Source organism: Vanacampus margaritifer, chromosome 3 (genome assembly GCF_051991255.1).
Source record: "Vanacampus margaritifer isolate UIUO_Vmar chromosome 3, RoL_Vmar_1.0, whole genome shotgun sequence".
Classification (NCBI taxonomy): domain Eukaryota; kingdom Metazoa; phylum Chordata; class Actinopteri; order Syngnathiformes; family Syngnathidae; genus Vanacampus; species Vanacampus margaritifer.
Genome location: NC_135434.1, coordinates 15,496,929 through 15,522,565, shown reverse-complemented (window position 1 = coordinate 15,522,565; position 25,637 = coordinate 15,496,929). Strand labels below are relative to the sequence as shown.

General features: G+C 39.6%; 2 protein-coding genes across 9 annotated transcripts; one reads left to right on the top strand and one right to left on the bottom strand.

The window, feature by feature from the left end:
• Nucleotides 1–202: 202 nt before the first annotated feature.
• On the bottom strand, nucleotides 203–9,115 carry ankrd13a (ankyrin repeat domain 13A). 2 transcript variants are annotated; one of them, XM_077562064.1, is made up of 15 exons: nucleotides 8,162–9,110; nucleotides 7,182–7,317; nucleotides 6,958–7,082; nucleotides 6,830–6,875; nucleotides 6,433–6,576; nucleotides 6,185–6,374; nucleotides 5,910–5,976; nucleotides 5,726–5,807; nucleotides 5,131–5,192; nucleotides 4,361–4,491; nucleotides 4,119–4,276; nucleotides 3,908–4,039; nucleotides 3,682–3,842; nucleotides 3,532–3,596; nucleotides 203–1,702 (listed from the first exon to the last, which is right to left on the bottom strand). In XM_077562064.1, the coding sequence occupies exons 1-15, from the start codon at nucleotides 8,270–8,272 to the stop codon at nucleotides 1,504–1,506; spliced, it is 1,809 nt and encodes a 602-aa protein (XP_077418190.1). In that variant the 5' UTR covers nucleotides 8,273–9,110; the 3' UTR covers nucleotides 203–1,503. The 2 variants fall into 2 exon arrangements, with proteins under 2 accessions (XP_077418190.1, XP_077418191.1); XM_077562065.1 differs by having other exon boundaries at nucleotides 1,524–1,734; nucleotides 8,162–9,115.
• A 233-nt stretch (nucleotides 9,116–9,348) lies between these two features.
• On the top strand, nucleotides 9,349–25,335 carry git2a (G protein-coupled receptor kinase interacting ArfGAP 2a). 7 transcript variants are annotated; one of them, XM_077561097.1, is made up of 21 exons: nucleotides 9,349–9,808; nucleotides 11,203–11,336; nucleotides 12,168–12,280; nucleotides 12,375–12,480; nucleotides 12,556–12,642; nucleotides 12,794–12,924; nucleotides 12,998–13,092; nucleotides 13,207–13,252; nucleotides 13,592–13,643; nucleotides 13,730–13,802; nucleotides 15,500–15,597; nucleotides 15,678–15,789; nucleotides 16,103–16,245; nucleotides 16,342–16,491; nucleotides 18,095–18,343; nucleotides 19,992–20,081; nucleotides 21,895–21,977; nucleotides 22,057–22,248; nucleotides 22,399–22,530; nucleotides 24,199–24,262; nucleotides 24,381–25,335. In XM_077561097.1, the coding sequence occupies exons 1-21, from the start codon at nucleotides 9,757–9,759 to the stop codon at nucleotides 24,591–24,593; spliced, it is 2,415 nt and encodes an 804-aa protein (XP_077417223.1). In that variant the 5' UTR covers nucleotides 9,349–9,756; the 3' UTR covers nucleotides 24,594–25,335. The 7 variants fall into 7 exon arrangements, with proteins under 7 accessions (XP_077417223.1, XP_077417225.1, XP_077417221.1 ...); XM_077561099.1 differs by lacking the exon at nucleotides 19,992–20,081 and having other exon boundaries at nucleotides 9,353–9,808; nucleotides 22,396–22,530; XM_077561093.1 differs by lacking the exon at nucleotides 22,399–22,530 and having other exon boundaries at nucleotides 9,356–9,808; nucleotides 13,595–13,643.
• The last annotated feature ends 302 nt before the right edge of the window (nucleotides 25,336–25,637 follow it).

Below are 25,637 nucleotides of genomic sequence, written 5' to 3'. Positions count from 1 at the left end.
CAATATTAATCAGAATGTCATGTTTAGACTAGTGGGGGCACATTAAACATATTAAGAAAATTTCTGGATTGACTTCCACTTAAAAAAAGATTTTACTTCAACACTTTAACCCCCTTTAATAAGGCAATACAAACTAAGTGTACTAAAGGCGTATTGAATGTGTCTGCATTCTTATAAAGTGCATGAAGTCACTATCATAATATTTATGGAAATAAAGTGCTTTTATTTTAGGAACAACTGCAGCTCAAAATGGTGTTACAAATATCTCGTTTGACTGAACCAAAAGTTGGCCTTTTTTTTTTTTTTTTTAAAGGTTGGCAAAATATAGCGTTATAACAGCCGTTTTTCATCATGTACAACGGAGGGTAAAATCTGCAGAGAGCGCTCAAATTAGTGGTTGGTCATATGTAAAATAACTACAGTACAGTGGCTATTCAACATCACAGTGGGTACAACTTGCATTCTATCAGATAGGGGGGGGGGGGGGGACTTGGAAATTTTGGAGTGGCACAAGCTGAACTTTCCATCAAGTAACAGACGAAGTGTCTGTTGGCACATGCTGAAACACAACAAATCAATGAATCCTAATGTGGCCAACGAGCCTGCACACACTCAAGAGGTTTGCAGTTGTTTGTGGCTACAGGAAAAACAATCAAGGCCGACTGCCTTTAGGAATATGAAGAGTGCTTGCACGGGACTGCACTCCTGCAAACACCGCTGTTGCATTAAAGGCATTAATGCTGGTATTTGCTCAGGCAGCACACACAAAAAAAAAAAAACATACAAATTCGATTCCACTTAAAACAAAATAGAATATTGAACAATTGCTGCAGAAATTTGTAATCTCTTGCAGCGTTTTCTTCTTGGCCTTCTGAAAAGTACAAGGAACCTGCATGTACTTTAAATGAACAGTACAGCAGCGAGATATGTGGAATTACCAGTAGCTTAAAACTTAATTACAAAGAGAGGGTTGTTAAAACTTGACCCTGAGATTTCCGTTATTCAATGGAAATGGCTTGTAGCGTTAAACCCTTCATGGTCCTTGGAAAATTAATCCTGCAGGAATATTTTTATTCCCCAAACTATTATATCAGGGATTAAAATCAGAGCCATGCCAAGAATATAAACAGTGCTCTGGCGCTAGAGAGATAAGCGGGAGTGCCAACTTATGAGGAGTCACCTGAAGTAGTCATTTTTGATAACATTCGTGGGAGCTGCCTTAAGACTAAGATATGATGGGGCTGCTGTTAAAAGTACTTAAAAGCCCACAACACCTCAGAGCCCATTGATCAAGTTGGAAGACGGCGACTCCGCATGTAGACACAGAATAACGTGTAACCTCTTAGCAAAAAAACACCCATTTAAAAAGTTAAGATAAGGAAAGTTCTGCCTGTGCAAGAGCAGGCCATTAAAGGGAAAATCTGCTGTTGCATAGAAGACAGGAAGTGTAAAATAAGGTGAGGCGGCCGCTTTCGGATCGATTCCGATTCCCTCTTCACCCTTCTACTTCTCGGTGAGTGACAGCTGCAAAATCTGCTCCAGTTGCTCTTCCTCCTGCTTCCTCAGCCGCTCCTCTCGCTCTTGCGCACGCACAGAAAGCTCCATGGCCAAGTGGAGCTCTGAGTCGTGGCTTGAGGTGGAGAAGGTGCTCGTGGGGCTGGAGGTGTCGCCAAAGTCCACTAGCACCCCCTCTGGGATGCTCCTAGAATCACAGAGGCCATGGAGAGAGTCGCACTGAAAAATATTTCAAGCCTAACTTTAAGGTTGATGTAATTCTTTTACATGACAAGTTTCCATTTACTATTTTTTTGGTTTCCTTATAGATAATTTTAACACAATCCTACCAAATAAACCATATATGATATATATTTGTTAGTCTAATAAAGCCTATTTATTCGAAATGCATAATCCTCAGTAATTAGTATTAATAAAGTCTAATTATGATTTTTTTTTTCTTCCCGTTTTTGGGACATCTGTATTCAGTTTCATCCCAAAAACATGAACATGTTTGGGATGGGGGGGAAAACATAAGTGTTTTTCACATAACAGTATATTTATCGTGTATAGGAGGTAACCTGATTATTATGCAATTCAAACAATATACTTTATGTATTTTAAATAAATACTCTCGTTATTCTCAATTTAGGGTAATTATACATTACTAAATACACAAACCTTATTAATACTAAATACATAAACCTGAGGGTTATTCAAAAAGTACTCTAAACGTATTCTAAAAAAAAAAAGGAATACAAGTATTCTAAAATTATTCTAAATTACTTTTAGAATACTTGTATTCCCTTTTAGAATACTTTTAGAACACTATTAACTTTTAGAATACTTTTAGAATAGGTTATGCATTTCAAATAAATAGGCTTTATTAGACTAATTAACCTGTATCATAAGGTTTATTTTGTAGATTTGTTTTTAAAAAATAAATAAATAAATGGAAATTTGTCATGTAAAAAAATTACATACATTTTCAGCTGGCTTGAAATATTTTTGTGAGTAGTGAGATGAGCAGTCTGCATCCAAATCAGAAATGAATGACCATTCTAGACCAGTGTTAGCATTAGTACAGAAGTGTGGAACTGCCAAAGTGGAATTAACATTTTTGATTGACAAACTTCTTCGAACGTACTTGCAAGTATGTTTTCTTCTTGTTGGTTGAATTGGTTGTGTTTTTCTTGTTTTCCGAAAACGTTAAAAATGACACAGGCCGTTTTTCTATTAGGCTAACAATATGTAACCGATGAAATGTACAGACGCTCCCCTACTTACGAACATTCGAGTTGCGAACAACGGTACATACGAACATTTCTGCGCATACAGTATGTCGAAAAATGTTTGGAAAGAAATGCTGTAAGTTAGATTTTGTATTGCGCGTAGTGCTTCTTTCCGCCGCTAATACCGACGATTGGCGCTGTGAGAGCTCATTGGAGGCTGAGCAACGTGTCGAGGAGGAGGAGGAAGAAACGCCGGTCCCCATGAAGGAGGAAATAACTTTTGAAGCCGATTCCAGCGACGACGAAGAATCTCTCATGATATAAAATCCTCCTCTTCCTCCTCCATCATCTCCTTAAGCATCGAGTACATCTTCCAAAAGTAAGTTAAACTTCATTTTATTTATCTTATTACGTGCATGTACATATTGTGTGTGTGTGTCTCGCTCTCTCTCTCTAACATACGTAGTACAGTACAGTACTGTACGTATTCTCTCCATTTTATTAAGTTTTTTTCAGTACAAACCAATGCAGGTTACTTGTACAAGCCTTAAATATACTTATATAAACCTTCAATATACTTATATAGGCTTTAAACATAAATTATAATACAAAATATAGCACTGAAGCAACTTACGAACAAATTCACCTTACGAACGATCGTCCGGAACGTAACTCGTTCCTAAGGTGGGGAGCGTCTGTATTTGCTTCACCAAAGTGTAAAATTGAGCAATTTACAGTCAATGTCTACAATGAAATCTTGAATAGGTTCAAGTTCTCTTGATCACACTAGAATGTGAAAAGCTACCTGTCACTCTGGCTGTTGACCATGACGTCATTGTATTGGCTGTGCGTGTCATCCCCCGTCCCCTCCTGCAGTGACAAACCATTCCCAATACAATAGATAAGAGAGTAGGAAAAAATGGAAGCAAACGAGGGATGAGCGGTGAGGCCTCACCTGGTCGGGGCGATTGTGGGAATCCAGGAGACTTTGATGGATTGCGTACTGCAAAAAGTCCTCGTCATTAGTGGACGCAGGAGCGTGACGGCTGCCCCCTCGCCGGTGGTAGTTGTCGGGTATGGCAAACACGGATGGACACACCTGGAACGCCGGAGGTACTGGATACACACGAAAGCCCCCGTTGAGGAGCAAAGACAATTTGGATAGTGGAGGATGTTTCTACCTGTGGCCTCTTGGTCGTCTCCTGAGGATGGCGTCGTGGCTGCTGGCGTTTCGCTGGCTTCCTCTTCAGTGCTGCATTTATTCACGTTACCAAAAGTAATCCTGGCGTTCAGCACATGAAATAGAGGAATCTCTGCGAAACAGAAGAAATCACGACATCATTTATGTTTCATAAAAGTGTGTTTCCTGATCCTTTAAGCAAAGACAATCACCAATTTTGATAGGAAATCCTGGAGGGAATTTCAGCGTGACAAAGTCCCGCAGCCGTGCAAAATGCGAGCTGGTCCGAGCCATGAGGTCGATGATGGGGGTCACCTGCTCCACCAGGGACAGAGGATGATCTTCGCTCATCCACAATGTACCTTTAAACCTGTGTGAGAAGGTAAAACACTGCTTGAATGCTGAATACGGTTGAAAAGAAGGTTTTGAACTATCTTGAGGATTGTTGGCTAACTTCTGTGTTCGCACGCTCAGCTCAATCGGTCGGCCGATGTCTCGGTTCCCCAAATTGAAATTGGGATTGAAATACTCCTCTGGTGTGATGGCTGTGGGATTTGTGGCAGTTGCATATTCAAGTGTCAGGTCCTGGAACAGCAAGCACGCATGTCATCAGCTTGTGGGAACAAAAACCTCACTGGCAGAATCTATTGCGATCCAACGAACTGTATTCTAATTCAGTCTTTGCCAAGATGATCTCAGACACTCAGAGAGGCTTCATACTGAGAGGTCTACTGTAAACTATAAAAATTGACACTTTGTTAAAGCAATAAATCTCTAAGTTAGTTTGGCGTTATTATATGAACGTAATTAACAGACTCACATGAAACTTTGATGAAAGTGGTGCCAGGACCAAGGAAAAAGGTGCTAAATTCTGATCTGGAAAAAGGTAAAAAAATAAATACAAAAAAAAAGCTCCATTCCCTTCACTTTTTGCTGGTTCAGCCACTAAACTACATCTAAATGCCACTTCCAGTCCTTTTGTACTGTTTTATGTCATACTCGTTGAAGCAGGAAGTAGCTTGCTAACCAACAAATGGAGAAACATTTATTTCCCACTTTTGGTCCTTGTCAGAAGTCTCCTCTCTGAGTGCCATTCTCATTTTCTTTTGCTAAATGATGATGAAGCTCTTAGATGTGATGTCATTGGAATGTGCCTGGGTTAGCCTGTTCTGGTTGTGGAGTGTTATGTATTGAATGTGTTTGATCACAGGATGCACGCATTACCCCTTGTGCACTTATGTGCTGTTCAACGGTGCCAAGCAGAGACTCCAGGATGTTCCTTTCACCTTTTAAGAGAAATCCACATTCACCATATGTATACAAGTCCTGAAAAAGACATACTGTAAAATCTTGTGAATAACACACACTTGTGTATGCGTGTGCCCCCCCTCTGCAGTTGTGTATAATATGGTATCTTTTATGATATGAATGTGACTAAATATTCAAAACATGCCAATAATGTGTACAGGTAAATGTTTTTAAATCCAGGTTTAAAACTATGCTGTTTTCCCATATCTATGATTAGGGCATTTCAAAGTATTTTTAAAATTATGTTTTTGAAAATCTTGCTCTTGCAATGTATGCTGTTCTTTTTTTCTTTTTTTAACAACCCCTAAGTACTGCCGAGGTCCTGCTCAATGTCTCAACAATGTGAGATATTTTCATTTATTAAGCCCCCTCGAGTTGGGATCATTGTTATTCACAAGATGTTACAGTAACAGTAGTTGTGTAATTTTATACTTCTATTGCATACAATTAGATAAAAAAGTAAATATATTCCCTTTATGTTAAGTCAGAAATAAAATTTCCGTCCACCTACTTTTTATCCTGGCTTTCTCCTCATCTGTAAGATGTTCCGTCCTTGTCCTGATGACTACATTCACATTGTTCACACTGAAAACCTAAGAAAGCAAAAGACAACGGTGTAATTAACAGAAATTATATCCTTTGAAATAACACACATTTGAGTTGTTTTTCATTGATAGAAGGCCATTTATTTGAACCTTTGTTTCAAATCCATTGACTACTTCGGTTCTTTCTGTCCTCCAGCCCCAAATTCCAGACTTGTTCCTATCAAAAGACAGCAATGAAGAAAAATATTGTCATAAAAGGGGAAAAGTGCACCGTATACAACCTGATAAGATTATTAGTGAGAAGCAAAATCTTCAAGCTCAAACTTCATATTTTAAAGCTGCCAATCACGTCATGACTTTCACACTGGTTGGATTCATTTTAACTACGCTCCCGCTCAAATAATTTGTCAGAATGAGACCCTTGCCTCTCAAAAGCAATGTCCTTGGTGTCCAAGTAGGTGTTGACAATTGGTGTGGTCAACCTTTTGGCCACTTCCTGTTCTGCTGGCTGCATTGACTCGAGTGTGACATCCTCCATCTCTTGCGATATGATGAAAGACTCCGTGTCCACCACCTGATCATCATGGTTCACCTCCATCAACTCGGCGCACAAATCTGCCAAGGGTCTTGTTTAGTTACATTTCATCCTCTTCATTTTGCTATAGACACACACCATCTCCTCTGAAAAGGTAGCTTCTCCGCCCTCTGATCCAAGTCATGTTCTCGAAGCCGAGAAGAGTGGCATCCACGCGAAGGCTGGCGCCGCTTTTCCAAATGCGACACACATCGCTTGGGCAAACCCGGGACACGAGAGGGACTGTGAAACGACAGTCACAACAGGGAAACATGTTTAAAAAACAAATAAATTCATTTAAAAAATGCAAGTAAAAACATTACGAGTCATTTTAAGATAGCAGGTAAATAATGTAGTTGGTCCAGTATGACAGGATACGTTTTTGCTTGTGTCGATGTGTATATTTTTAAATGCAGCCCAACAATGTTTTTACAGTCCTGACATTGAACGCGCAAAGAAAAATAAAAGACGCGCTCTATTTCCGCACAGAACTTACTCCAGCTGGTGAATTCCCACTTCATTTCCATATAGAAGTCTGGTGACTTTGGATGAAAGAGACACAAATAACGCAAATAATTAGTTTCTGAAAATAACGCAAAAAAAAAGAAAAGAAGTAAGTTAAACCTCTCGGATCTTTGACAAAAGCTCGGGTACTCCTTCCAAAGCACTGGATGCTTTGAGGTAGTCTCTCCGTTGAAGAACTAACTGAACCATCTCTGGATCTCCCGTGCTGACGGCTTCCTGCAGCACTAGATCCACGGAACAAAGACACAGATTTAGATAAAAAGAGTTACAACGTGCCAAATCAGCAATGAGGCACATCCAGGAAGCAGCGGTTAAATACTAACCTGTCCAATTATTGGCATTTTCTTTAGTAACTTGAGCTCCATGTCTCAGGAGGACTCTCACCGACTCCATGTGTCCGAGTGACACCGCCAGGTGCAAAGGGGTCCGACCTCTCGGGTCCACAGTCTCAATGTCATTCTGAGGAAATCCAAAAGAAAAATGTTTTAAGAAATGTTGCGGAAAGGGAGCATTTGCTTTAAACACAGGACTATTGCTGACTTGTAAAAATCACCGACATGGTGTTTAATTGTATTGAATAATGTGGCATAATATTGCAAGCCGTCATTGAAGATGAACGCTGATTTTATGTTTAATCCACATTCATGTGACTAAGTAATGCATTTTATATGCATATTATTTTGTGTCTTGTGTAAATGGACGCATTTACAACGTACAGTGGGAGTTGGGATTCAAACCCACAACCCCTTGGTCACTGGACAATGCACTTTTCCCAACTGCTCCACCACGGCAAAAACAAACCCATGGTAATGATGATGAGTGGTATGTAATGGGGTGAAATGCTTACTGAAAGTTTAATGTCTATCCCATTGAAAATGAATGTGGAAAAGTTTTATATAAAATGTTAAATTGTGCAAACACTAAATAAGTGGATTGAAAAAAATATGAGCCAATTGATGAGCTGATCATTTGATTAAGGTGTGTTGTAGGAGGGGAACTTCTAATACATGCAGGGCTTTCACATGTTTTAAAGACATTATTGATTGAGCAGGTGTACCTAACAATGTTACCCTTGAATGCACGTATTTAATATGTAGATGACTAATTTAATATAGTACCAGTGAAAAAATGGAAACCAGTAAACAGAAAGTGAAATTATTTATATATTTATCGTCGCACGTGTGGCAGTGAGCCGGATGTGTCAAACAAGGCGGCCTACTATTTCCTCGTAGCAACTCCTAGCATCGTTGAGCTAACAATTATTAATGCGTTACATTTCCGGCAAAACAGCTGCTTTACTAACCTGCGATCGTGTGATTTGCTGCTCCAGCTTCCTGTAATTATTCTCCCAAACTGAAAAGTGCAGTGGGAACTCCATTTGAGTGTCTTCGCTAATATTAGCCGAGGACATCATCTCTTTCTTTGTGGAGCCTTAAAGCAACGTTAGCAAGCTTTTTCTCGACGCGCCCACGGTGATAGCTATGCCTTCTCCCAGCCAACTTCTACGTTTATTGTTGGTCATGGCTTCAACATTTCCCGAAAACTAAATCAGAGTAGTGGCAGTCTCACTAAACTTATGCCTAAGCCTTCACCAAAACAAAAGTTCGAACAAGGAAGTGGCAGGAAGAGTCCATAACAATGGCAGGGGTAGCCCACCTAGAAACTAAGTCGGATCGCAACAAAATGTATGCAATTTAAACCTGTGCGATTATATTCAAGATTCGAAATCTGTTTTTGTATCATAACGTCGGATTTGCAATGCAATGAAGATTAAATAGCGTTAAAGGTTTTACCCACAAAAAAAATCAAATAGTCAGTTCCAGCATGGGCACGTCCATTCAACGAAATAACACGGGGGAGTCAAAATACTTTATAAATGTACGTACGTACCGATAAAACGTCATTACAGTTATATATTTATATTTATATATATGTATATACAGTTATACATTCGGATAAAAAAAAGTGTATTTATCATAATTGTGCGTGTCTGATATATATAAAAAAGAAAATAAATAGGAAAAAAGCGCAGGTTGAATTTCCCTAAAATATGATTGCAGGCTGCATTTAGTGATATGATCAAAATTGGATATTTCACCGTTAATCAAAAACTATCACGCCTTTTATAACTTCCACCTGTAATACGCACGTCGGTTACCACGTGATGTAATTCATTTCAGACTGCTTGTCATTTTTACGAACAAAATGTAAACGAAACACTGACACACGAATCTCTCTCATGTCTGACCTCATTAACCAGTACATGGACGTGATGCTAATAAAACCATCATCATGCGACTCCTGTAAATGTTGCATCGCCTCTAAAAAATTTCCATTTACACCCGCAGAGAAGCGATCAACATTGTGAACGCAGATTTCCCTCATCATTGTATGTCAGGCTGTGTGCTGTACAACAACCCACCATTGATGAATAAATATTTTGGGTTATAATTTAAAAAAAATAGTAGTTAGCCATGACAGAGTATAAAGTGAGAACTATATTCATGATATGGATGTTTATATGAGTAGAAAGTTTTCCTGTAAGATGTAGCTGGGGGATTCGGTAAAAACAGTGAGCAGACACTGACGCTCGCTGTAGTGTTGCCGCTGTCTGTCTACAGACCACAGCGCGTCCCATTAAGCGGGCGTAGTGTTGTCTACTAGCCAGGTGCTAAGTCAGCTAACTTGAAGGGAATCGGTATTGAGCGCTGTAGGGGAATGGCCTTATAATGATTTTCAAAACAGCCTCAATCGGACGTAGCGTCTCGATGTTTGGGATTGCCTTTAATTGGCTAGCATTTAGCTAACGCGGAAGGCATCTCCAGGGAGTCATCAATGATCAGCGTGCATACTGCCAAGATCCTGAGCTAATTTCTGCAAACATTTCAACTGTTTAGAATGTCCAAACGCATGAGGAACACGGAGGTGTGTGCAGACTGTTGCGTCCCAGGTAAGTGAAGTCGAACGGTCAGCATTAGCTCGTATCCGTTTTCCGACACATTGAGTGTCGTGTGGTTTCTTCACACTCGGTCCACTAGTATCACACCCCGTGCTTCTGATTCTAATCGGATTATTAGTGCTCAGCCCACCCACGCTAATTTGTATTTAAATGCGATGTGCGACAAGTTTAGTGTTGTGACATCTAACCGGGCTCTCAGGGGAGGATGCTATTTGACCTCAAGCGACCGCTTCCGGTCACTTCTCGTTCAGTCTTAATCTATCTGTGGCAGTGTTGACATTTTAAACGACCCAATGTTTGAACAGAATATTACAATAGAACATTAGGACATATTTTTGTGAATTCAAATGGAATGAAATCATATTGTCATCTCCCCATCCTGCATGCTAGAGAGCATGATCCCAGTTTAACTTGTTTGGATGCAGATCAATTGGATGATTACATTTAATCTGAACACCATCAGATCCTAGCATTTTCCTTAATTCATTGTGAAAACAAATGTTGTAAAGCATTTACAATCAAAGGTCTACTACTGTATTTGAAATCCTGACTATAAGTACTCTGTATTTTTGTGTGTGAAATCCCCTTTCTAGTTGTGACGTGATGTTTTTCAGCAAGCACAGGAAGCCAAACAGGATGCTGACTGAATTGACTGAGAGTTTTCAATTCAGAAGTATTTTTCTGATGGGGATGTCCTGTAAAAAGTATACGCTAACAAGAGTTAACACAGAGAGGAGCATAATTGATTAAGAGAGAAAACATATTGGATTCCTCAGGCTTTGCTGCCCTTTCTGTCATTCTAACGTGTTAAAGTCTCCAAAGCAGCTGGCCTCACTTGCCCCTCCCTTGCAACTGTGACCAGTTGTTGTTGGCTGTGAATATTTTTAGAATTTCAAGATCTGCTATTAAATTTAGCAGCACTTGTTTGAGGAAAGCGTTACGGAAGCCCACCAGCGGAGAGTGCTCAAAGGACAGTAGTTTGGGTGAGACTCTTCAAACTACAACCAGGCGCCATCACTGTGACTATTAACCCCTGCAGCTGTTCCCACTACATGTCAGCTGCTGTCTTATCTCACCATCAGCCAATCACATTGCTTATGATTTATTGGCTGTAGCGGAGGGCAGTATGAATTTAAAGTATTTATTATCAGACACGCACACAACAGAATTAGAGGAAGGTGTGGTGTGCAGGTCTGAGTGGTCGTTTGTTTGGGTAGTGACACAAAATATCCCACTAAAATCCCACTGTCAATATTATCTATAAAAAAAAAAGAAGATGAAGTCAGTTTCTTGACAATAATATGTTCTATGCAGCCCTTTGTACTTGTCTGTAATGGATATCTTAATTTTAACAGCCAGTAAGTGTTCTGTTCCCTTCCTCACAGAACCCCGCTGGGCCTCAGTGAACAGGGGGGTGTTGATTTGTGATGAGTGCTGCAGTGTTCATCGAAGTCTGGGCAGACACAGCTCACAAGTCCGTCATCTGACGCACACACCATGGCCTCCTACACAGCTACAAGTAACTCTTACTTTTAACTTTGTATCCTCTTGTGTTGTATCTTTTGAGCCACATGTAATCTGAAAGCACAGATATAAACACTAAACTAATATAAATCCGATACTGTACAATTTATACATAACCTGTCAAATGTTGGGGAGTTTCTCATTCAATAGCATGAGAAAGTGTAACCAATAGGGGTGTGCCCAAAAAATCGATTCTCATAAGAATCACGATTCTCATTTAGTACGATTCAGAATCGATTTTAAATGTCCCAAAATCGATTTTATTTCAATTATTTCATACTGTCTTCCCTTTGGGTTTGTGTGTCTTTATTGGGAGCGCTGTTCATGCTGTACCCGATTTGGCCACTTAGAGGTAGTGTGGTTCCACGCGGTCTGATACACTGTTAAGTTGTAGCCACATTAGAGAGTAGAAGGAAAAAGTCACAATCAAGTTATTCCAATGAAAGTAGTTTTTTTGCAGCGTGGAGACATTCTTTTGAGTGATAAAAGTGCCGCGAGTAGCGCATTAATTAGCATTAGCGAGTCAGACTGTAGTAGATCATTACGATTCCTTGAACATCTATAATTTGAAGCAAAAATCATTGTCAATCAAATCATTTTGAATAAAAAAATATTCCTAATCAAAAATCGATTCTGAATCGAATCGCAGACCCAAAAATCGGAATCGAATTGTAAGACATTCAAAGATTCCCACCCCTAATAACCAAATTTTTGACTAACAGTGTTCCTACAGTTCTATCGATTTTGGCTTAAATTATCAAGCGTTACTGCATTTTTCCGAATCAATGGCGCAAAGTTTTCCATCTTTGTTTTTATTTTCAACTAGATGGTTCAGATGTTGTACAGCAATGGCGCTAATTCAATTTGGGAGCACTCACTTCTGGACCCAGCATCTGTGATGAGTGGAAAACGCAAGGCCAACCCCCAGGACAAATTACAGTGAGTTGTTCTTATTTTAAAACAATTACATTTTCCTTGGATGACGTTCACTCTTTCGTACTTATTTCTGTTCAATTTCACGGGTTCCTCATAGCCCGAACAAGTCCGAATTCATCAAAGCCAAATATCAAATGTTGGCGTTTGTCCACCGCATGCCTTGTCGGGAAGATGACAGTTCAACAGCCAAAGATCTGAGTAAGGTGAGGAGAAATACTGCTGGAAAATATAAAGCATCAGTTCATTGTAAATCTAAGTTATTTTCTTCTTTATTCTAGCAACTTCATTCAAGTGTTCGCACTGGAAATCTTGAGACCTGTTTGAGGTTGCTCTCTCTGGGAGCTCAGGCAAACTTTTTTCACCCAGTAAGGCTACCCGCCACTTTATAGAGGAAAAATATGTAAAAAGCCCACCATAGGTCATCTTTGATCCAAATATGAATCCCATTTAAAATCAATTTAGACTCCTACACCTATTCGAGCTGTGATTTGGTCTCACACCTTTTCTCTGTTCAAGGAAAAGGGAAACTCTCCCTTGCATGTAGCAGCAAAGGCAGGGCAAGTCTCTCAGGCTGAACTGTTAACGGTTTACGGCGCAGATCCCGGAGCCCCCGATAGCAATGGCAAAACTCCCATCGATTACGCAAGGTTAGTGATGTCATTATCACGCCCGCACAAGTCATGTTTGGTTCCAATAGGGTTTTAATGAGCGTCACCTTAGGGAGGCGGGCCACCACGACCTGGCAGATCGACTGGTGGAGATTCAGTATGAGCTGACAGATCGGTTGGCGTTCTACCTGTGTGGGAGAAAACCAGGTGTGCTGCCATTTCTGTGAATTGTTGGAAGTAAAAGTGGTTCAAATGATGCACGTACAGCAATGTGTGTGTGTGTGTGATGTAAGTACACAACATTGTTGTTGTTCCCTTAAGATCACAAAAATGGGCAGCACTTCATCGTTCCTCAAATGGCTGACAGGTAAGCAAAAAAAATATACTCAGTGGTTTTTACTTGACTTGAAATTGTAAAGTGAGGCAGTTGCCAGTAGTTGTCGTTGCTTTGAAGTGGCTTGTTGGAACTCGCTGAAACATCTCCTGTCAGTGTCAGCCGAAGTACCTACAAATATGTCACACTTTTAGCCTTTCTTGTCACAGGACTAGCATGAATATTTCCTCATTTAAATGTAATTGTTTGGTCTTTTGTTACGCATTCTGTTTGGTGGATTAGGAACATGTAAGTATGCTCAAATGGCTTGCAGATGAATGTTTGACGTGAGCTTTCCGCAGCATGTTGATCTGAAATATGATTTCACTGTAGCAGTTTAGATCTATCTGAACTGGCCAAGGCAGCCAAGAAGAAGCTGCAGTCGGTAAGTGATGGTGCACTTGACAATATTTTATCGCCACTTTGTCTCTTTTCCTCATTTAAGAGTCCAACTTTGTTACTCATTTTCAGCTGAGTAATCATTTATTTGAGGAGCTGGCCATGGATGTGTATGATGAGGTTGACAGGCGAGAGACGGATGCAGGTAAAGATTTCACAAGCAATGTAGTAGCATTTTGTGCTAAATGTATTGCAAATGTATTATGTATAAAAGTAACATATCGTCGCTGCTATGAAAAACAGCGATGTCCTTTTTTGTTAATATAAAGTTCCTTTAATGCCACACATTTTTTTAAACGCACAATGACTTAGAAAGCCTGTGTACTGGAGGAATTCCATTCGCAACCCGCCAGACACATCCACGTCAAAATTTAGCAGTAATAAATTTAATGATACTGCACATATTTGTAGAGACTGGGGTCAAGTTGTATTTTAAATATGTGCAGAATTTCACAAGTTACTTGTAAAAGATTAAATAGCTCTTAATATGAAAAGAAAAAGGCACTAAGCTGTCAACGTCTTACAAATGCAATTATGCCATCTAGTGGCAGAAAAATTTCCTCAACACAAATCAATATCACACTTTTTTTTCTTTTCTTTTTTACAGTACAGGACATCTTCTTCATTTGAACTCAATTTTATGAATTATTATGAAATTAGTGTATCAATGACTAAAAGATGCAGACATATTTCTATTAGTTTAACTTTTTTTCCCAACTTTTTTTATGTTAACAAAAGTATAAAAACAGAAAAAAATATTGTTTATTTTATTGTACATTTATAACAGATATAACATTTGTTACAAGTTACTTGTAAAAGATTAAATAGCTCTTAATATGAAAAGAAAAAGGCACTAAGCTGTCAACGTCTTACAAATGCAATTATGCCATCTAGTGGCAGAAAAATTACCTCAACACAAATCAATATCACACTTTTTTTTCTTTTCTTTTTTACAGTACAGGACATCTTCTTCATTTGAACTCAATTTTATGAATTATTATGAAATTAGTGTATCAATGACTAAAAGATGCAGACATATTTCTATTAGTTTAACTTTTTTTCCCAACTTTTTTTATGTTAACAAAAGTATAAAAACAGAAAAAAATATTGTTTATTTTATTGTACATTTATAACAGATATAACATTTGTTACAAGTTACTTGTAAAAGATTAAATAGCTCTTAATATGAAAAGAAAAAGGCACTAAGCTGTCAACGTCTTACAAATGCAATTATGCCATCTAGTGGCAGAAAAATTACCTCAACACAAATCAATATCACACTTCTTTTTTTTACAGTACAGGACATCTTTTTAATTTGAACTAAATTCTATGAATTATTATGAAATTAGTGTATCAATGACTAAAAGATGCAGACATATTTCTATTAGTTTAACTTTTTTCCCCCAACTTTATGTTAACAAAAGTATAAAAACATATAAAAAAATATTGTTTATTTTATTGTACATTTATAACATAAAAAAATTGCAATTAATCGTGAGTTAACTATTGAAGTCATGCAATTAATAAATGATTTTTAAAAAAATGTAATCGCCCGACACTCCTAATTTTTTACGTTTTTGGGATGTCTGCATTCAGTTTCATCCTAAAAATATAAAAAAAATGACAAAAATGGACCTAAGTGTTTTTCACATAGCAGCGACGGTATATACTTGGTCTACTACTAAGAAGCAAATACTTTAATTGGACCAAATTGCTTTGAAGTGATGGCAAAATATAGATAAAAGCCCTGTCATGTATAATGAATTCATTATTATGCCATACTAAATGAACATGGAATGGACTTCTAATTCTGAAATGTTTCTATGCACACCAATATCTAAGTGTGGTTAGCGACACAGAATCACAGCGCCCTCGTGACAGAGACGACTGTGGTGCCTTTCCTTCCCGTCAATCCAGAGTATTCGTCCACAAGAAACCAGGCGAGTTAGCGCCCCAAAAATGCTTTCTTTCCCGCTTCCCATACTGACCACATAATGATGACTTGTTGTTTTTCTTTTAGGGACGCCAAAAACTTGCCAGATTCAATGCACATGAATTTGCAACTCTCGTGATTGATATACTAAGTGATGCAAAGCGGAGACAACAAGGAAATTCAGCAGCAAGCCCCAAAGGCGAGTAGAGTAATTAGCGCCATAGTGGATTATTTTGGGTGGTCGAACCTTGTATCTGTACAGCCACAGAGCTGAATTCCATTTGATTTGTTGACAAAAAATCATCACTTCCTTGTCCGGATGAGGAACACAAAAATGTTCTCAAAACAAGTCTCGTTGTCTTGTAATTAAAAGGCACACAAGAAGAAAGTATACAAAATGCTTTCATTGTGCTACAAAAAATGTACTACATTGTTATTTACTGTGTAACCTTCCCTTACACCAAACTTTTAGCACAGAAAACTGATTCCAAATGGTGTCTTTTTAACTGCAGACCACGTGGAACTCATCCTGAAGAACATGTCTGCCAGGCCATGCAGTGACAGTCAAGATAATGACCAGCCCGACTATGACAGCGTAGCGTCCGATGAGGATACAGACCAAGAGCTCCCTTCAAGTAAAGGAGATCGGACAAAGGTGACACGCTTCAACTTTCTCACAGCAAAACCATGAACGTCACCATCAGATCATTTTTGTGCACCATCCCAATAATGCATTCCCCGTTCCCAACAGAGTCTGGACTCCGACCTCTCCGATGGCCCCATCACCATGCAGGAGTACCTGGAGGTGAAAAACGCTCTCTCGGCCTCCGAGGCCAAAATCCAGCATCTCCTGAAAGCCAACAGCAACCTGAGCGACGAGCTGCGACTGATGCAGAAAAAGGTATCCGCCGGGCTCCAGCAATAAGATCACTAACATCACCCAGGGCCAGGACTGAGTCAGGGTGGGGATCGGTGTAGGGGGGGCCACAGCGGCCCAGCCTGTGCCTTGTAATTAGGCGGTGCGTGCGTGACGACGTGAACAGGGAGGCTGCTGTGACACCCTTCTGCTCCACCCTCCCTCTGTCGTCGGCCAGCATGCTCGCTCGTAGTCGTCTGAAGAGGAAATCACTCCAGTTCATTTCATAATTGGCAAGTTTTTATTATTTAAGAACGATGTCACCTTACTAACAAGAATGTTTTGAAATGCATGTTGTATGTTTGTTTTAATCCATGACATAGTTGACAATGACTAACTCGATTTTTTTGCTTCATCACATTATTGTGTGCTCTCCGTAATGTTTTTGAACATTTAGCACGTGTGGATATATTGTTGAGTTGATTTCCAAATGCTTCATGGGAAATATAGACGCTGTATCATAATTGTTATTTAAAGGGGAAGTCAACACAAAATTGTTCTTTTCAATATGTTGTATCTGCCCCCACTAGCCTAAACTCGGCATTCTGATTAATCTTGCGTTTGTGGAATATGAGTTAAGCAGCAAAATCCACCCTTTTGTATACACCTCAGAGGGCGGCCATTTTGCCACATGCTGTCGACAGAAAATGACATCACTGTGGTCATCAAGAAAAATAATAACAAAATAAATACAACACAAATTCTCAGGGTTTAGGTAATGACAAATCACGGCTCAGCTTTAGAAAACAGGTGAGCCGTGATTGGTCGTTACCTGAGCAATGAGCAACTGTGAGGTCAGTTTCAGTCGACAGCAAGTGGCAAAATGGCCGCCCCCTGAGATGGATTTAAAAAACAGAAGATTTTGCTGCTTAACTCGTATTCCACAGATGCATATTAATCAGAATACTGTGTTCAGACTAGTGGGGCTGCAAGATAGAACATTTTGTTGTAAAGACAATTTTTTGGTTGACTTCTCTTGACTTGTTTTTTTGCAAGTGTTTTGGTAATGATCAATTTGGGCCCTAGATTTGACTTAGTCCAACTTTTTTTTTTTTTTTTTACAGAATATTTGATTACTTTGATTACCTAACTGTTTGGACAGAAATGGCATATTATTTACTTAAAGGTCATTCTGATTTGTACACTAAATATACCATATAGTATTAGTATTATCATTTCAGTCTCCTCACTGGACAGTGTTGTAGAAATCCCAAACACATGATAGTGATGTGGTATTCACATTTAAGATGAGTCGATTTTTCTTCTCAATGTTTATGATCAACCCATAATATGCAATCCAGTGTGAATGTTAGTATACAATCCGGAACATCAATGACAACAAAACCTCTCTCAAGTCAATTCCTAAATCTCCATTGCTGTTAACTCTTGTCCTGTATCGGCACCTCTGATTGCATTCCCACCTTGTGTGTGACCTAGCCGCGCAATCGGTCCTTTGCTTGCTTATCACGCTGGCTTTTTTTCCATGTAATCTTCAAAAAGAAAGGCAAATCCTCCTGTGACTTTTAAATGGATGAAGGCTTGCTTTGCTGAGAGCCCCTCTTAGTGTGTTGCTGACCGTCTCTTCCAGCTGCAATCTCTGCAAAGTGAGAACACCTCCCTTAGGCGGCAGGTCACAGCCAATATCTATCAGACCCCCAGCACGTCAGACTATCCCGACCCCTCAAGTCCTTCGGCCCTGAAACGCCGGCAATCCGCTCGGGCCAGTCGGCCCATGTCTATGTACGAGACTGGCTCGGGCCTGAAGACTTATCTCCCTAAAGGGGAAAGTCCTTACCCAGAGGAGGCTATTCCCACCCTGCATCCCTTCTCACCTCATGTAAGTAAGACCTGTTCCCTGCATTCCTTCGCCTTTTCCTCCCCACTGGCCCCATTTCGCCTCTCAGTGTTTTCCATTCCTGTTTCCTTTCTTTTTAACGTGAGCATCTCTAAAATCACAATCACATTCACTCACACCTCATCTTGTCCAGTTCTGATAAGGCTGCAAGACCATTATCTACATACATCTGTTGTTGACTGGTGTGCCTTTTTGTCTTTTTTGTTTTGTTTTGGTAAAGACATCACTTAGTTGTACTTGCTTGCAGATGCTGTTATTCGTGATTTAATTTTCAGTTTTGTACTGTCTTTTATGTTGATGAAGCATTAAAACAACCATACAAAGATTGTGTTTTTGTACTGCATGACATCTCATCAACTCATCTGCTTTTCTTCCCTTTCGGTACAAAACAAAATGCTGTTATATTCTATTTAAACTGGCTTTCCCTTTCTTAGTAGATCTCAAAACTAACTTAAAGTGGAAGTCAACCTTAAACATTTCTTGACAAAATGTTGTGTGAGACCTCACTAGTCCAAACATGACATTCTGATTAATATTACATTTGTGGAATATGAGTTATGCAACAAAATCCACACATTTTTATACATGTGCGGGGCGGCCATTTTGCCTCTTGCTGTCAACTGAAGATGACATCACAGTTGCTCAGGGCTCAGACAGCGACCAATCACAGATCACCTGTTTTCTGAAGCTCAGCTGTGATTGGTTGTTACCTGAGAACTGAGCAATTGTGTTGTGATTTTCACTCGACAGCAAGTGCCAAAATGGCCGCCTTCTGATATTGATAAAAAAACAGCTGGATTTTGCTGCTTAACTAACGCAATATTAACCAGAATACTTTATTTAGACAAGTGGGGATGCACAGAACATATAAGTGTCAATAATTTTTTTAGGGGGGGTTGACTTCCTCTTTAGGTTAATGTGTGCTCACTGCTCAATAACAAGGAAAAGCTCAGCATTTTTCTATTATTATTAAAACAACGGCAGGGTTTTATAGGTTAATCTTTTACTTAGATTGACTTAAATAGGAAGTCAAGTCAAAACAATAATATGTTCTATGCACCCCTACTAGTCTAAACACGGTATTCTGATTACTATTGTGAATTCTGCAAAGTTCACTAGTTTTTATGCATCTGTTGGCGGCCATTTTGCCTCTTGCTGTCAACTGAAAATGACACAGTTATGCTGCATTCGAGGAAGGTGAGAAGTCAGACTTTTCCAACTTCATACCAGGAAGTGTGTACTGGAACACCACTTTGAACTCCGAGATCTTATTTTTAAAGTGGGAATAAAAAAGGACCCTGACTTCACTGAGCGATTTCAATCTGAAGTCACTCGACATTGCCATTTTCAGTTGACAGTAAGTGGCAAAATGGCCGCCCCCTGAGATGGATCGAAACTGGTGGATTTTGCTGCTTATTTCAAATTAAAGACAATATTAATCAGAATGGAAATGCATATACAACATATTATTTTAAAGACTTTTAACTTGACTTCCCCTTTAAATACATTTCTTGAAACTGAACAAGTCAAGTACTTTTGAGTGGTTCAGTTAGAAATGAACAGATTTCTAGTTTTTACAATTTAACCAGATCTTTGTCTCCCTAAAATGTGATTTGGACCACGTCTTTAGAAGGAAAAGGGCGCTTTTGTGACCACCTCTTCATCCCTCCCCTCATTTCCGTCCACCCTGTCCTGGTCCATGGATGAAAGTAATCGAAAGGTTAAGTATTTCCTCATGTGGGCCTCACCTTGCGGGACGCAGCAAGTCCACTGGGTGCTTTCATCACCTTCTTCCTGCCTCACTCTTTATCCGTCTCTGCTCCCTGCCTGCCAATCTGCATGAACCACCTCAACGTCAAACGCCTGCCTTCATCAGCGTCACTCTCACTGGCTGGCTCAACAAACAGTCAAGGAAATAAAATAAAAAAATTAAAGAAAAAGGACAATTTTCCTTTTGAGTAGAGTTGAATACAGAAAACAATGCCACCAATGACAATGCTCTGTTTAATTTGTTGAAAATGTGTAGGCTACACTCACAAATAGGATCTTCCATATTAGCTATATATAAGTTCCTTTAACGCCACTAACTGTTTTAACGCGGGATTAATGACCATCCCCTTACTTGGAAAGCCTGTACTGGGGAAATTCCAGTCGCAACGCAGCAGACACATCCACGTCAAAATTTAGCAGTAATAAATTGAATGATAAGGCAAATATTTGACTGGGGTCAAGTTGTATTTTACCATTTTAAAAATGTGCAGAATTTCACAATTTACTTCATGTTAAAGATTAGATAGCTCTTAATATGAAAAGAAAAATGCACTGAGCTGTCACCAATGTCTTACAAATGAAACTATGCCATCTAGTGGCAGAAAAATGACCTCAACCCAAACCAATATAACACTCGTTTTTTACAGTAGGCTACAGTACATCTTTTTAATTCTAATTCAATTTTATGAATTATTATGAAATTACTGTAACAAGGACTAAAAGATGCAGCCATGTTTCTAATAGTTTAACATTTTCTTCCATATTTATGTTAACAAGAACGAAAAATATTTCATTGTACATTTAGGACAGATATAAATTTCTTATTTATTATTATTATTTGGGATTAATTGTGAGTTAACTACTGAAGTCATGCGATTAATTACAATTAAAATGTTTAATCCCTAGTTTTAACCCACATAATAATAATAATAAAAATATTGTAATTCTACATCACTGCAAGCAACAACATTAATACATACGGGACACAGTACAAGTATCACATGTCACCAGCATGGTCTTTCTGGTAATGGACTGATGATCCGGTAGTTTGTGATTTATGTCTAAATCTAAACATACTTTATCTGGTATAATTTAATCTTCGGACATGCGCAGTGTTTGTGCTGCACTTGTCTTCATAATAACATCAGTGAAAATTTACCTAATGTTGTCTATGGGGTTTGATTGTCTGTTAATTGTCTTGTTTTTTTTTTTCTTTCTTCATGGTTATTTAATGAAGCCATCTGGACTTTCTCACCCTCGTCACGAGCTCTCCTCACAGTCCACGCTTCGCTACAAGAACCAGCTTTTGTTTCACAACGCTAATGTCATCTCATGCGATCATTGCTGTCTCTAGACGAAGGTTTCGGTCTTATTTATTCTGGCAAAGTGCGCGCCTAATTGGTTAAAGATGCAGCAATGCCGTGGCACTTTCCCCCAATAATGTTTTTTTTTTTCCAAAATCGTTTTTTCCATCGGTGTCAGCGATTGTAATTACTTTACGCAGACTAAACAATCTAACTGTACTAACGATAATCACTGAAGTGGCTTTAACATTTTGCACTCGTGCTTCACAGCTTTATTAGCCCGTTTCAGACGTATGTTTTTATGATAGTTAATTGCGACTTGAGCACACTCCTGCTAGCAACAATATAGTCATTTTTATTTTTTTTTATCCCTTAGCGGGATGAGTGTGTTGCAGCACTCAACACATGTTTCTGATTTATATTCCCAATGACGTGCGCCATCAATCGCTTCCTCCGCAGGCCTCCAAGTTCGAGAAGCAGAGCAGCATGCCTGAAAGCGACTATGACAACACATTCAATGACTCTGAGGTGGATGATTCAGGGTAAGAACTGTGAGGTCATCACTTCTTGGTCTTTGTTAATAAAAATGTTTTGTGCAAGTAGTTAAGTTGTGCTGTGCAGTTTGTGCAGGAGAGGGAGGCTGAGGAGCAGCGGCCGGCTGAGGGAGGGCAGCTCCATCCCCGAGCTGGATGACGCGGAGTTGGAGCCGGACCCGGCACTTCCCAGCACCGAGGACGTCATCCGCAAAACCGAGCAGATCACCAAGAATATCCAGGAGCTCCTGCGAGCTGCTCAGGATAACAAACACGAAAGGTCAGAAAGATCCGACAGGTTTATAAAATTTCCACTCCTGTTTCATTTCAAACTTCTTGCATCTCTGCTTATCCTGTTCCGTTGACTCGTGTGGCATCTTCACTCCTCTCCTCCCACTCCCGTGTCCTCGGGCCTCATGCCCGTCAGCAGACCATGCGAGCGCGAAGGCGTGCGCCGCCTCAGACACAGTCTGGGATGTTTCAGCACTCTGGTGCCCTGGGCTGAGAAGCCCCCCACCCCTCTCCATCCACTCAGCCTGCGATCCCCCGACCCCTCTTCCTGGTACTCTGGCCTCTGTCCCTGCCTCCCAGGCACAGTTTGAGCTTCCTCTGCCTCTGACCTTTCTCCACTCTCTTACCCACTAATGAATCATTAGCCACAAACAATATTTCTTACCATTTCAATGGGTCTGATTTATTCATAGTTAGGTTTTCATTAGCATGAGTTTGTCGGTTTGTCCATTTATGTGTTTGTGTCCCTAACATCAAAAACCCATTCAACTATACAGGTCAAATTTATGCCAAATCTAAAATACAGGCCTATATTGAATTGAGTTTTATGTAGATCTGATACTTTTCTCAGTTCCTGAAGCGGAATTAAAGGTCAGCTCGATCGTAGTGAGGCTGCAGGGTGGCGTCCTGGCAGCAACTGGTTCCAGTTTGTGTAGTGTGATTTTAACCGTGATGCTCTGGTTCCAAAGCCAATTTACCCATTTGCAGCAAAGTGTGTAACATGGAAAACCTAGTTTACATGTTCAGATGCTTATGCCGATGTATCTCAATAAAAATATCAAAGAAAAGTTGGTTCAAAAAAGGAAACTCATGCAGATTTAAACACAGAGGAAAATATTATGCAGAAGGCCATTTCTTAACTAATGTCTAAATTAAAGCAATATAAGACTTATAACTAATTTTCCAGTATTGGATTAGGCATCTTGAGCCTTGAATTTTCCTTTAAACCGATTAAGTATCAAAACTATGATCACGTGACTGTCCAAAATGACCGATACCGTACTTAAAATATTCATAAAAAGTGCTATAAAATCATGATTGCTCTACATAAATTGACAATTTTTTTCATTCTGTATGGCATGAATCTCTACAATACAGCATATGCACTTTACTTCTTTTAATTAACACATTTTCCACGATATTCTAATTTATTGAGATGCACCTGTCAATCAAAGCTCAGTCACATTTACTTGAAGGGGAAGTCAAATCATAGATTTCTTTACAATAATATGTTCTAAGCATCCCCACGAGTATAAACATGGCATTCTGATTAATATTGTGTATGTGGATAATGAATTAAGCAGCAAAATCCACCTGTTTTTATCCATCTCAGAGGGCGGCCATTTTGCCACTTGCTGGCGACTGAAATTGGCATCACAGTTGCTCTGGGCTTAGGTAACGACCATACGCAGCTCACCTGTTTTCTGGGTTTGGTCATGTGGCATTCGCAAGCTGAGCTTTGATTGGTCGTTACCTGAACCTGAACAACTGTGATGTATTTTTTCATTTGACAGCAAGTGACAAAATGGCTGCTCCTGACATGGATGAAAACAAGTGGATTTTGCTGCTTAATTCATGTTTCAGAAACACAATAATAACCAGAATACTGTGTTTAGATTAGTAGTGGGCATATATATTTATTGTAAAGAAAATGTTTGACTTGACTTTCACTTTAAGTCTTGGATATCGTTAATTGTTAACAACTCTAGTTATGGCAGTGAAACTCTATTGACAAACGTTATGCAGCATTTTGTTTTTATTGTATCAGAATGTGTTGGAAACAGGCTTTTACATAACTCTAAAATGTGTGCTACATTGCTTGAACCTAGAGCATGGGTTTACAGTAATTGGATTTTCAACTGCACCGTGTGTTGTGTATTTATACTAATGTTGTTTAAATGAATCAACCATCTTAATTCATCATTTTGATCTCACACAGCTTCGTACCCTGCTCAGAAAGAATACATGTGGCTGTAACAGAAATGGCTGCTCTCTTTCCCAAGGTAAGACTGGGGACAAACCGGCGTCAGTTTGTCAATACAAGAGCGGAAATGCGCGTCTTAACGATGAACGTGAAAAGGCACAAAAACAATGACATCATATTCCCCTTTTTCTCTGCAGAGGCCTCGCTCGGACACGGTGCGAAGCTCTCTGCGTTTGTTGACGTCAAGCGCATGCAGGCTTCAGAGCGAGTGCAGGAAGGCGGTGCCTCCGGAAGGCTGCCCGGGACCGGACATGCAGCTTGTCACCCAGCAGGTCATCCAATGTGCTTATGATATTGCCAAGGCGGCCAAGCAGCTTGTCACCATCACTACTAAGGAGAACACCAACTGAACACCAAATGCATTTTTTTTTTCCGCATTTGTGGTATATGCATGCCTTAATTTTTTGATTACGTTTGACAATTTGGTACCGATAGAAAGCAGTCATTACCAACCCATATTGTATCTGTAATAGCACAATTTTACTCGATCTTAAAAAGTTCCACAACTCCTCAAAAAGCCAATAGGACAAAGCACACTACTAGGAAATCCATTTATATACTGTAAGCTTCCCCTCATTAATTGTAGCGATCGTGCTGTAAAGATGAATCCCTTTTTGTTTCTTCCTTTCATTTCTAATTTACACGTTTGTGGAAAGGAAGAGCTCGCTTCCATGATTTGCCCTCCCGTGTAGCCAGTCAGCAGTTCACTCGCCGCAGCTCCTTCGCCAAGTCGGGGAACGCAGCCGACGCTCGCTTGTGCGGTCCGCCATTAACAAGATGACGTTGCATTCAAGCTAAAGATGTTTTCTACTCTGCACTATGATGCATTCTGTGTGCCAGTACAATGTTGGCATTCTTACAAATAGAGCTTAAAAGCCATGTGTACGTCCACGTGCTTTGTGCTCTGATCTGTTTTGTGTTGTGCAACATTCTCAGATAGAGCTGTCCATGTCTCGTTTCCTGGTTGTTCAGCACAAGTTAATGTTAGTGACTGGAGTGCAGGGATGTACTGTACTGTGTATGATGCAGCTGTTTGAGTTGCAATTTGGAAAACAAATATTTTCTAAATAAACTTAATTTATTTAAAATGTACATCATAAAGAATGTGTTTCTGTTTTATAGAAAAATTTGTTCTACAAACTGAAGGTACAAAATATACCAGGGCTTTTCCTGTGTACAAAATTCAGAGGTGGCCACTTCCAGCCTGAACCACTGATATCGCTCAACACAGCGCTCCAGCTGTGTTGATTGAGCTCGGCAGCAACGCATTTTAACTGCAGTTGCAGTGTTGCGCCATTATGGAGGCGCTATATCAACAGCAGTTCACCAGTAAAACCTGAAGCGATAACCGAAGAAGAAACAGCTTTCTTTTTTTCTTTGAACTTTAAAGGATC